The sequence below is a fragment of the Dipodomys ordii genome, unplaced genomic scaffold, assembly GCF_000151885.1.
Source record: "Dipodomys ordii isolate 6190 unplaced genomic scaffold, Dord_2.0 Scaffold23, whole genome shotgun sequence".
NCBI lineage: Eukaryota > Metazoa > Chordata > Mammalia > Rodentia > Heteromyidae > Dipodomys > Dipodomys ordii.
In genome coordinates, this window is record NW_012267239.1 from 8,617,986 (window position 1) to 8,629,482 (window position 11,497).

At 50.2% G+C, this 11,497-nt stretch overlaps 1 protein-coding gene across 1 annotated transcript in view; it reads right to left on the reverse strand.

Moving 5' to 3' along the window:
* Positions 1–11,217, reverse strand: part of Ccdc60 (coiled-coil domain containing 60) — an 87,076-nt gene extending 75,859 nt beyond the window's left edge. Inside the window, exons 1-2 of the mRNA XM_013014292.1 lie at positions 11,181–11,217; positions 10,843–10,898 (exon numbers count right to left, since the gene is read on the reverse strand). Of these exons, the coding sequence (XP_012869746.1) occupies positions 10,843–10,898; positions 11,181–11,217 (93 nt within the window). The remainder of the gene's footprint in view (positions 1–10,842; positions 10,899–11,180) is intronic.
* Positions 11,218–11,497: the final 280 nt, after the last annotated feature.

Below are 11,497 nucleotides of genomic sequence, written 5' to 3' on the forward strand. Positions count from 1 at the left end.
GCCAGGATCATCGGCAGACGCAAGCCCCACTTTGAGATTCATTTTCCCCATGTGCCTGCTTCGTGGGGTTCTGGTGGAGGTTCAGGAGGCTAAATGTGTGTGTATAAAGATCTCAGGGCACAGAGTTGGGTGTGTGAAGAGGCTCTCAGCGAATGCTAGTTGTTAATGTAATTGTGATAATTAATAAGCCGTGCTGTTAATGAAAGTGTAAATGCTGGCGATCTGCCACGCGACCTCCGGCTAGCTGCTGATTTACAGTGGCCACTTGGTCTGTTGGTCTGATCGGTAAAATAGGGTTATTATCCACCCTTTGCTCATGACACCAGAGCATTATGAGAATTAATTAGAAGTTTTATAATGTACTATGCACTTTGATGCTCCATAAACAGAGAAATGTGATGGTTGAATATTTATAAAGTCCTCATTACTGGGATCTTGAATTGCTTTATTGATGTTCAAGAAATCCAACCTTCCAAAGGTATGTAAATCCACCTGAGTCAAATAAAAGAATACCGGGCTCTTATTGTCTATGAATAACTTAGGAACCCACCATTTGGGAATTAGTAAGCTGATTTCAACACCCGAGTGTCAGGAAGAAGGAAGGAGGTACTGGGGTTGCAGGGCTGTCTCTTCCTCTATATTTTAGGTCCTTTAGGGCAAAGACTCCATGGAGGCCTCCAGAAGATTGCTACATTTTGAGCACAGAATTTGACATGTAGCAAGTAGATAAATGCTTGATAAAGGGTGGATGAACAGGCAGAGAAAAGCATGGATGGAAAGATGGACATAAGGGTGGATGGGTAGCTGGATGGACGAGTGGATGATGAGGAACAGGATGGACAGGCAGAGGGACAGATGGATGGATGGGTGGATGATGGATGAATGGATGAGGAGGAGAAGGATGGATGGCAGATGTGATACAGCAGGTAGGTAAGTTGTTGAGGAACCCAATGGCTGGTACTGACGGCTGCACTGCTGATGTTAATGGCATAACTTAGGACATACAGCAGCGTCTTGCTGACTGGAATCCCACTTCACGGAACTTGACAGCCCCAGCCTGAACAGCCAAGGCCCAGAACCCCTCTGCCCAACATAACGGGAGGGGTTGATGACTCATAACCTTCTCTCTGGAAGGTACTACTAACCCAGTTTTCCAGATGGATGGGTGCATGGGTAGATAGAAGAGAGGATGGATGGATGGGCAAAGAGACAGACAGACAGATAAAGAGAGAGGGGGGGGGCGCCAGTGGCTCACACCTCTAATCCTAGCTACTCAGGAGGCTGAGATCTGAGGATCGAGGCTCAAAGCCAGCCCAGGCAGGAAAAGTCTATGAGACTCTTATCTCCAATAAACCACTCAGAAAACCAGAAGTGGCGCTGTGGCTCAAGTGGTAGAGCGCTCGCCTTGAGCTGAAGAGCTGAGGGACAGCGACCAGGCTGAGTTCAAGCCCCACAACCGACCAAAACAAAAACAAAAAAACAAAAACCGGATGGATAGAACCCTTACCTCCCAGTATAGGATATTAGTTGGGTCTGGCCCTAAATATTTGGGCCAAAGTAGATAGTCACGCTGGCTCTGAGGCAGTGTGGCAGATGAGAAAGACTTTTGGCATCCCACGGGCCCGGGGTACCAGCTCAGTGCCTGTAGGCCTTCGGATTTCTTTCCTTTACTAGTTCTGTCTTCGTATGTCTCTTCTCCCTCTGGGGGCCACCTATCCTCCTGCCGCTTTGACCTGTGAACAGTTTGTAGACTCATTTATACTAAAGTGAGAGAGCTATGAGGCATTCCTCAGCCTAGCAGCACTGTCACTTGGAAAACGGAGTGTGCGGAGTGGGAAGGGCCTGGCCCAGGGGCTGCTGGATCCAGCGTGTGGTTTCAGGTATTTCGGGGGCGAGGGGGGGGAGCATTGGTGTGTCAGGACATGTTTTGGAGTGGGACCGTGCTGGTCCCTGCTGATCTTGCTATTCCCATTCCCATCACCTTAAAGGGCCCCGCTGGTTGAACATGGTGCCCAGGAGCAGCTGCCATGAGCAGAGGCAGGTAGATGTGGGGCAGGAGGAGGAAGGGCTGCAGGTAATCGGGGGGGGGGTGGCATCACGGCTGCCTTGCCCTTCTTCCTGGGTCTTCGGAGCCCCGTCGTGGGGCTGTTCTGGAGGGCTTGGCCCTTCTTGCTGCTTTGATCTTTGCCTCTGCCAAGTTCCAGAGTCCCTTTGAAGTAAAATTATAATCAAAAGAGGAGAAAAATCTTGCACGCATTAAAAAAGAAAAACAACTCAACCAACGACCCAAATTTGGAGCAGACAGCGGATGAGGCCTGGGCACAGCAGGCTGTGCTGGCAGAGCTTCATGACCAGCAGCTGGCTGTGCCCATCAGGCTCAGAGTCAGGGTGAGGTGGGGGGGGGCGGGCGCAGAAAGCTGGCCACGTATTTGGAGGAACTTTATTCTGAACGCGCTGGAACTGCTTAAAAGATCCCATAATCCCTGGAGAGAAAAGGGCTTCCAAGCATCTGGGACCTGCAGATCTTGCCAGGGAGAGGGGATTAATTAGCTGGGGTCTCAGGGCCCTGGTCTGACAGCAGGGCTCTCCTGTCTGGGTCTTGGGTGCATCTCCTTTCCAGCACCCCACCAGTGGGGAAACATGACCCCAATTTGTCATCCAGGCTTCGAGAACCGGCTCCTTCATCCCAAGCTGGGGGCATGGAGACTCCTTTGCGAGCCAGTTTAATTGAGGCCACGTGAATGCATCATCTTCTCATATTCCTTTTTCTTATCCTCGTCTGCAAGTATGAGGGATTAAACTCAGGCCTGGTCTCTACCTCTTGAGCCATGTCTCTGCAGCTTTTGCTTTTAGGGTTTCTATTTTTGTTTTTGGATAGGGTCTTGTGCTTTTGGGGTCACCTTGCAATACAATCCTCTTCCCTTTCATGTGGGTGGATTATAGGCATGTAGCACCTCGTCTGGCTTCTACTTTGTGTGTGAGAGAGAGTGTGTGTGTGTGTATGTGTGCGTGTACGTGCGTGTGCGTGCGTGTGTGCTGGTCCTGGGGCTTGAACTCAGAGCCTGGGTGTTCTCCCTGATCTTTTGTGCTCGGGCATGTACTTTACCATATGCTGAGCTCCACTTCTGGATTTGCTGGGTGCTTAATTGTCACGGACTTCCTCGCCCAGATCTCAGCCTCCTGAGTCTCTAAGATGGTAGGTGTTGGCCCCCCTCCCCCCGCACCTCGCTCACGTTATTTTTTTTTTCCTTAATAAAGCTTCTGATTTCCTTTGAGAAACTTCCTTGGGCGTCACATGATGCTGAGCTCCAGCTCAGGCAACTCCGTGTCATGACCGAGCAGCCCAGGAGAGGGAGGAATTAGCGATGCCACCTTTCTTTTGTAGAGGTGTGGTGGGGAGAATTAGCGATAATTAATTCAAGGCACCTCACACAGTACCTGGCATTTAATGTGCAAGTAATAAATGTGAGCCATAAAGACAATTATGAGCTCTGCCAAGAAGTTCCTCAGCTCTTGCAGACTCTGAGTAAACCAAACCTCCCCCGAATGGGGCAGTGTATTATGACGAGCTTAAGATGAAAGATCCTTGAGATTCTCCTATCAGTGATCGGTCAGACCACTCGCAGAGGAGCGAGTGGATCTCCCTCCTGATGACTTCCTGAGGACCACATGGAAGTCCTCGGCTGAGGATGAAACCCCTTCCCCGGCTACATCCGTGGCCCACTTCCTCTCCCTGGGCCATCTTTCCTGGCTGTTCTCTCGAGTTCCCACCGATCTTCTTTCCTCTTCAGTCTGTAAGACACTGGACAGGGTCCCTGTTCCATTCATGTCTGCACTGTAACTCAGGATGGCACCTCATGTGGAAATCCGGGACTTTGCAGAGGATGTAACTTAGAAAAGGCATGTGGATTAGGATGGGACTTAAATCCAATCACTGCTGTCCCCGAAAGAAGAGAGGACAGGAAGGAGAGCCATATGCGCAGGGGTGGACAACGGGTGATGCGTCTCCAAGCCAAGGGCACCGAGGAGAGCCAGAGCTGCCGGGAGCCAGGACCGGGTGTGGCTCTCCGGAGCCAGTCTCCTCCACCCCCCCTCAGCTGTGCGGGCACAAAATGAACTGCAGTACCTTGGCTATGGCTACAGTAGGGGTACAGTGGAAACATGGCTGTACCTCGCTGTGACTCCCGCTTCCAACTCTTCCCTGCTTCCTGTTGACCTCGAAACAAATGCTCGACTCCTCAGGCCGGTCTGCAGAGCCATCTGTGGCTCTGAATATGTTAAGCACACCTCTCTTGTCCACTCTCCCCCCGCCCCCCACCCCACCGTTCTGTCCTGAAGGCGCTTTGAATCGTTTTGAAACATGTCACCTGTAGATGATACTCCTCCTCTGTCACTTGGAAAAGTTCTGTACTCATCCTTCACAACCCAACTTAAATATCACCACCATCATGAAGCCTTCCCAAGCCCCGCTTCATCAGCCCTCCTTCCCGGGACCCAATTCCTTGTGCCTCTCTCCCAGTGCATCAGCCAGGCCTCTGCTCCTGGAACACTGAGCTCCGGGCCTGTTTGGGTGTGAGTTCCTGAGATCAGAGCCAGCCTTGCCTTGGTGAGGGATCAGTGAATAAACGTTCTGGGGTGAGCCGAAAAGCGCTGGGGACCGCCTGAGGAAGACGGAGGGAGAGGACCCTAACAGAGGCGCAGCAGCTGGCGGCTGGCTGCAGCCTGGAAGGATCAAGAGACTCACTTTTCCCAATCAACGCTCGTGTGCCGGGCGCACGCCACGCCTGGCTCCGGCGTGGGAACCATAGCTGGCCTGAGCCCTCCCCATCCTGTGCTTTGCCCGAATGTCCAGGAGAAGCATGCGATCTCTGTGGGTGTCACGGGGACCACGAAGAACCTGCAAGGGGGGGGAGGCGGCAGCAATGGTGGTGTGTCCACCCACACCATGAAATCCTCCTCCCCGCTGCCCCCACGGTGGGAAGGAAGAACTGGAGGAAAGGCTCTGCGGAAGCTAAAGGGCACGGGCCAGGAAGACGGGAGGTCAAGTCCCTGTTAACGTCAGCCCCGCTTAGAGATGTGGATTCCAAACCCTCCGTCCGCTTTGTGGGGGACGGCCTTGCACGAGACCTTTCCCGTGTGTGCGTGCGCAGCACGATTTCCATCTCTTTGTGGGTGAAGATGCTTTCAAACAACACCTGTCTTGAAGTGTGACTGTGACCAGCACATTGTTAGTTCAACCGGTATTTTTACGGACCTTTCATTATTACTCCAAGATCTCGAGACTGCAGAACGGTGATGCTTAAGGAGTCCATTGCAGGTGGTACTCAGGAGCATGCTCGTTTCTGGGAGTTGCTTGTTAGCGTTGGTGTAGCTTCCGGGTGGTTCTTTGGGCCAGAAAAGGCCGCCCGACCTTCCATCATCTCGTCCCCATCTCTGGGCAGAGTTCCGCTAAATGAGTCTGCATTTCCTTGCTGCACTCCTCTGCTGTCACACACAAGAGCAGGGGGCTGCAGGCTGCTGGTGTTTCTCTCCTCTTGAAACCTGTTTGGGGTTGGCGGGTGGGGGGGGGGGGGCACAGGGGCGCCATTTTGAAGGCCCTTTCCTAAGCCACTGGGAGAAGATTCCATTTGTAAAACTTTCCCTGCAACTGGCACAGCGAGTTGATTAATCATGTACGCTTCCAAGTCGTTTATTGCAGTGACATTAAAAAAAAAAGATATGAATATATATATACAAATGTGCTCCCTGCTTAATCCAGATCTCCGGCGTGTGTGTGTTGGGAGCCTGTGGTGTGGGTAGAGAGGCACGCAAACTATTCACTGTTCAGAGGGAGTAATGGCAGGAAGCACAAAATAACAATACGCCAAACTACTACATGCCACCATGAGATGAATTTTCGCCCCTCCTTCCTTTCAAAGGAAATCGGAGGCTATATTTCCTGTATGAGGAGCCTCATCTTCGAAATAGTGCAAATCTCATTTTAACGAGTACACATGATTGAGTTTGTCTAACTAGAGATTTAATGACCCATAAAATGGGTTGTAAGCACCTGGCAAACTTCAAGAACTCTTTGGTTTTTTCTTTATTCTATTTCAGTTGAACTCAGGACCTCACACATGCTAGGCCTAGCTTAGTTTCTCAGCCTTCATGCTGTGGTTATTTCTGGAACTGGTCTTGAGTTTATGCCTTGGCTGGCCTGGACTGAAGTGCTACTGTTTATACTTCCCATGCAGCTGGGATGGCAGGTGTGAACCGACACATGCAGCTATTGGTTGAGATGGAGTCTTGCTAACTTTTTTCCTGGGCTGGCCTCAGACTACTAACCTCCTCTTCTCTGCCGCCTGAAGCCTTAAAGCTCTAACATATCACAAACATGAGGTTCAGGGCTTAGAAGTTCGACTTGGTTGAATGTGAGGAATGTAAAATGGATCCTGTTGAGGGCAAAGGAAGATGAGTGGGTCAAAACACTCTGTGTGGCTATGTGAAAATGGAGCTGAGACTGGCTTTGGAAGGGGGAGAGGGGTCGGGGGGAGCGACAAAGTGGGTAAGTCTCATCAAGGTACAGTTTGTGCATATATGGACACATCACAGTGACATCGTACAACTAATTCATAGTAATAAAAACAACCACGCCCATAATCCTAGCTACTCAGGAGGCTAAGATCATGGTTCAAAATCAGCTAGGTCAGAAAAGTCCCCATGAGACTCTTTATCTCCAATTAATCCCCAGAAAATTGGAAGTGGAGCTGGGGCTCAAAGTGGTAGGAGCGCTAACCTGGAGCAAAAGAGCTCAGGGCCAGCGCCCAGGCCCTGAGTTCAGGCCCCACAGCTGACAAAGAACAAACAAAAAGAAGCACATGCACGTATGTGTATGGATGTATGTGTGCACGTCTCTTTTTCTTACATGTGCGCGCATCCTTTTGTGGTGTGAACACATACAGATCTGGACAAAGGAAGGAGCCTCTGGTTTGGACAGGTCTCCACTGCTGCTCTGAGCAGCCACACCTCGGGCTGCCAGCCAGCCGCACGGACCTCGGGCTGACAGCTCATTTTATGATGCTTCCTTTTAAACAAACTTTGTTGAACAGTGTTCAGCATCTGATCTTTTTTAAAATTTGCTTGACTGTTGTTTTAGAGCTGACATGCAGTGGAGTTACCTTTGCCTACATCCAGGAATAAGTATCTTTCCTTTCCCACAGTGTCGTCTGCTCCCCGTGTCTCCCTCCCATCTCCATGCACGAGTTGCATGGTTCACTTTCCTCGATGACCAGCGCAGCCAGTGTGCTCCACTCTGCAATTCTTCACTCCCTTCCTTCCGATTCTGTGCCATCCCCCACCCTACCACAGATGTGCACACCAATACGCCGTATAGGAAGAATACCGTCACCAGAAGAGGAAACAAAATTAAGAAAAAGTCCTTTGTTTCCCTATCTTTGGATTTCAGTGTGTGGATTATTTTATGTAGATATGACGGGGTGCGTCCTAGAGGTATTGCACCTTTGCGGTTCTCTCCTAAGACTCTCCTCTTTTGCTCTCACTGTATGTGCGTGTCTAGAATTCTGTGCCGTTTGTCGTGGTGCTTTTGACGTCATTGTGGCTCCGCACCCTAACCTTCTGCTTTCACATTCTTTAAAAGTCAAGGCTTATGGAGCTGTATGCCTTGGAGAGGCAAACGGTTAATGACCTGCTACCAGGTGTGGAATTCCATCCCACACCTCTATGGAGCTCTGCCTGCTTGGCCCGGGTCCAAACCCCAGGAGATTACGCCAGGCGGCCTCTGCTGCCCCATCGGGAGATAGTGTTCATTTGGAGACCTTTAAATGTCAATGAAGTCAAATGATAAGCACTGTACAGATGAATCCACCGAGCCACTGTTCTTGGTGAAGATCATTTACATCCTTGCTACTCAGTGTGGCTTAGGAGCCAGAAGCATCTGCAGTACCCGGGCACCTTTTGATAAGAGCTTCAGATGGTCCATGGAGGTGTCAGAATTTCAGACAGCAAGAGCTGGTGGCTCAATTCAGAATTCTTACACTGAAAGAAGGGCAGTAGATTTTCCCAGGGTCTCATTCATTCATTCATTCATTTCTTCATCTGCTTAGAGGTGCAGGTGCAATAGCTTCTGCTAGCAATCCCATCTCAACCCACAACAAGTTGGGCGTGACTGTCATATCAGCTACCTGGGTAGTATAAATCGGAGGATCACATCCAGGCTAGCCCGGTCAAAAACTCAAGACTGTGTTTGGAAAATAATGGAAGAAATTAGGTCTGGAGGTTTTCCTGTTAAATGAGATAAGCTCAGAAAGACCAATACTATACGGTGTTCACTCATAACACACACACACACACACACACACACACACACACACACACACACACACACACACACACACACACGGCATGATTGGGGAAGGAGGAGCCACTGGGGAGCAGGGCGGGGTGAGAAGAGGAAGGCAGGCGTAGAGAATATAGAAGCACATTATGTACATATGTATGGGAATGACATAATGGAACGGACCAAAATTCATGAGAAAGGAGAAAGAAGGAAGGTTAATAGAGGTGGGGTGAATTTGATCAAAGCACATTATCTGACTGTCGAGCATGTTACAATGAAACCCCTTTGTACAATTAATTTGTGCTAGTTAAAAAAGCTGGCAAAAAATGAAAAGCACCGGAAATCACCGGGTGTGGCTCAAAGGTCTGCCTAGCAAGTGATAAGGCCCTGAGTTCAAACCCTGCTCTACTGCAGGTACAGAGGCGTGTCCGTGGAGAGACACGGGAGCCACCGCTATACACAGGAGAGATGCGATCCCCGACCTCGGGCAACCGCTGCCTGGTGAGGCTGGAAGAGGTCAAGACAAGCACTTGTCTGGTTATTATGGTAAATTCCGCAGTGGACGGACGGCAAACACAGGACCATGGGGGAACTGACTGCTTCCTAACCAGCTGAACGAGGCCGTGAGAGGTGAAGTGCCGGCCGGGGCCACACCGGTGGGAGGCCGCCTGGAGCCTGTGGAACTTGTGCATCGAGCACACTCTGAAAGAGAGGCATTTTATGTGTTGGTCCTCAATTGCATTTTAACACCCGGTAAGCAACGTGTGCTCTGAAGCACGCGGTCACCCTAACCTGCTCCAGGCGATGGATTCCCTCCAGCTACCCGAATTCCTACCGGGCACTTGAGAATGGAAGCAAAAACAAAGATGGATAATTTAAGTATTCTTTATGCCCCAGATCCTTTTTAAAAAGTTCTTGACTGTAGGTACTTCCGGGCTGCATATATGGTACCCTTACAAGTCCACAAAACACACAGCAGGCTATCCAGCAGATAAGGAAGCAAATGAGACAAGGCCTAACTTAAGAAAAAAAAATACAGCTAGACAATCCATTCATACATGATCCTTAAACTCACTGGCAACCAGGAAAATGCAAGAAAACAAGGAAATGACTTCTTTGCCTTTATAACTCTAAAAACAACAACAAAAAAGCAAGCATATGGGACCAAGAGCCAGAGGCTCACGCCTGTCATCCTAGCTACTCAACGGGCTGAGATCTGAGGATCGTGGTTCAAAGCCAGCCTGGGCAGAAAAGTCCCCAGGAGACTCTAATCTCCAATGAACTACTCAAACCTGGAAGTAGCGCTGTGGCTCAAAGTGGTAGAACACAAGCCTTGAGCACAAAGAGGCTCAGGGACAGCGCCCAGGCCCTGAGCTCCATAACCACACACACAGATAAATAAAAGGCATATAAGACTATCCGCCAAGCATCTCCCACTGGCCCATGATTGGGCACCACACACCGATTTGACCTTCCCAAGGAGGGAGGCTTCCTCTCGACACTCAGCTGATCATGACAGGCTCTCCTGGCGCGGACGGTGTCGTAATTGCCTTCCAGTTGTCTCCTGCATTTTTCTGGGTTGGGTACCATTAGTCTCAAGGCTCCTGTTGTGCAGCCATTAAATCATTGTTTCCTCTGACACTGTCATTGCTGCAAAACCCTGGAGGGAAAACACAGCCGCATCTCCAGGACTGGAATGCTGCCACCTGGTCATTATCCCTAACAGCCCTGGAACCGCTGCCCCCAGACCTGTTCTGAGATGGCTGTGCAGCAGGCCCCAGACTAACAGCTCTGCACACCCATTAGTGCCTCATGCCTTTCAGAGTGGAATTATCTCGGCTGGCGAGCACCCACTGGCTCTAATTTAGGAGACTGGGTCTGGTGAATGGGTGTAAAGAAAAGAAGAATGGCAAGAAAATATATTCCCCCCCCCTCAGAAATCATAAAAGATGTTCCCCGAAGGGTATCGCTTCTATATATTTTTTAATCTCCCAGTGAGAGATGGAAGCAAAAAAAAAAAAAAAAAAAGAAAAGAAAAAACAATTCCAGCCCGGGTCTAATGCTCATCTGGAATGAATGGGATGGTTTGAGGTTTGAGGTGGTCGGGGTGAGGGAGGGGAGAGGCGGGAAGAGCGGCCCTTCCCACAGCCGAGCTGGGAGGCTGAGTGGAAAGGAGGGTGGCAAATCTTGGACAAAGCACTCCACAAACAAGGCCTGCCCCCTTGGACCTACTCATTCACTCACTCATTCGTTCATTCATTCATTCATTCAACAAACACCCAGGGACTATTTACAAAGCATAAGGAAACCCCGGAGAGCTGAGAAGAAGCCCAGGACTGGGAACAGCAAGGACGCCTTTGCAACCCTTAGGTGTCTGGGCTCAAAGGGGGCCAGCACCCAGAAACAAAGTGGGGGCTGTAGAGGGAAACCACGCAACCGAAGCTGTGGCCCTGGGCAAGTCACAAATGAGCAGCTCAATGCCGCAGCAGGGAGACGGGAAGACGTACCCGATCTCTCCTCTCCCGCTCTCGGACTTCCTGGCGGAGCTTTCTGATGGCTGCACCTGACCCAAAGCAGGAGAGCAAGGGAGGACATCAATTTGTCACAGTTGTGGGCCTTGTGGCAGGGGGAAGGGTGGCAAGTATCTTTGGAGGAGCAGAGTGGAGTATTTCTGGAACTTTCTCTGTTGTCACGGAGCTGACACCTCTACTTGGGCGGTACAGATAAACCAATCACTCTAAATCCTAAGGCTCCCGGAGCCTGGGTATGGCAGCTGGAGCCTGGCATCTCAGCCATGAGGGAAGTAGGGATCTAGAGTCAACAGAGCAAGCACGTGAGAACTTACCTGAAAAAGAACCCAAAGCCACAATGGCTGGAGGCATAGCTCCAGTGGTAGAGTGACTGCTTAGCAAGTGTGAGGCCCCAAGTTCAAATCCAGGCAAAGCCAGTTAAAAAACAGACCCTTATTAAGTGCAAAGAGCATTGGTAGAGGAAGCCCGCTCACTTTGTCTACTTTAGCCAAGGCTCTGTAGACTGCTGACAATCCTCATACAGTGCAACAAAAACACCAAAAACCTGTACCAAACTCAATCCACAAACCCAATATCCTTGACCATCCATGACTCAGAGTGTCATGAAGCAAGGAAGAAATCAGCAGAGCGT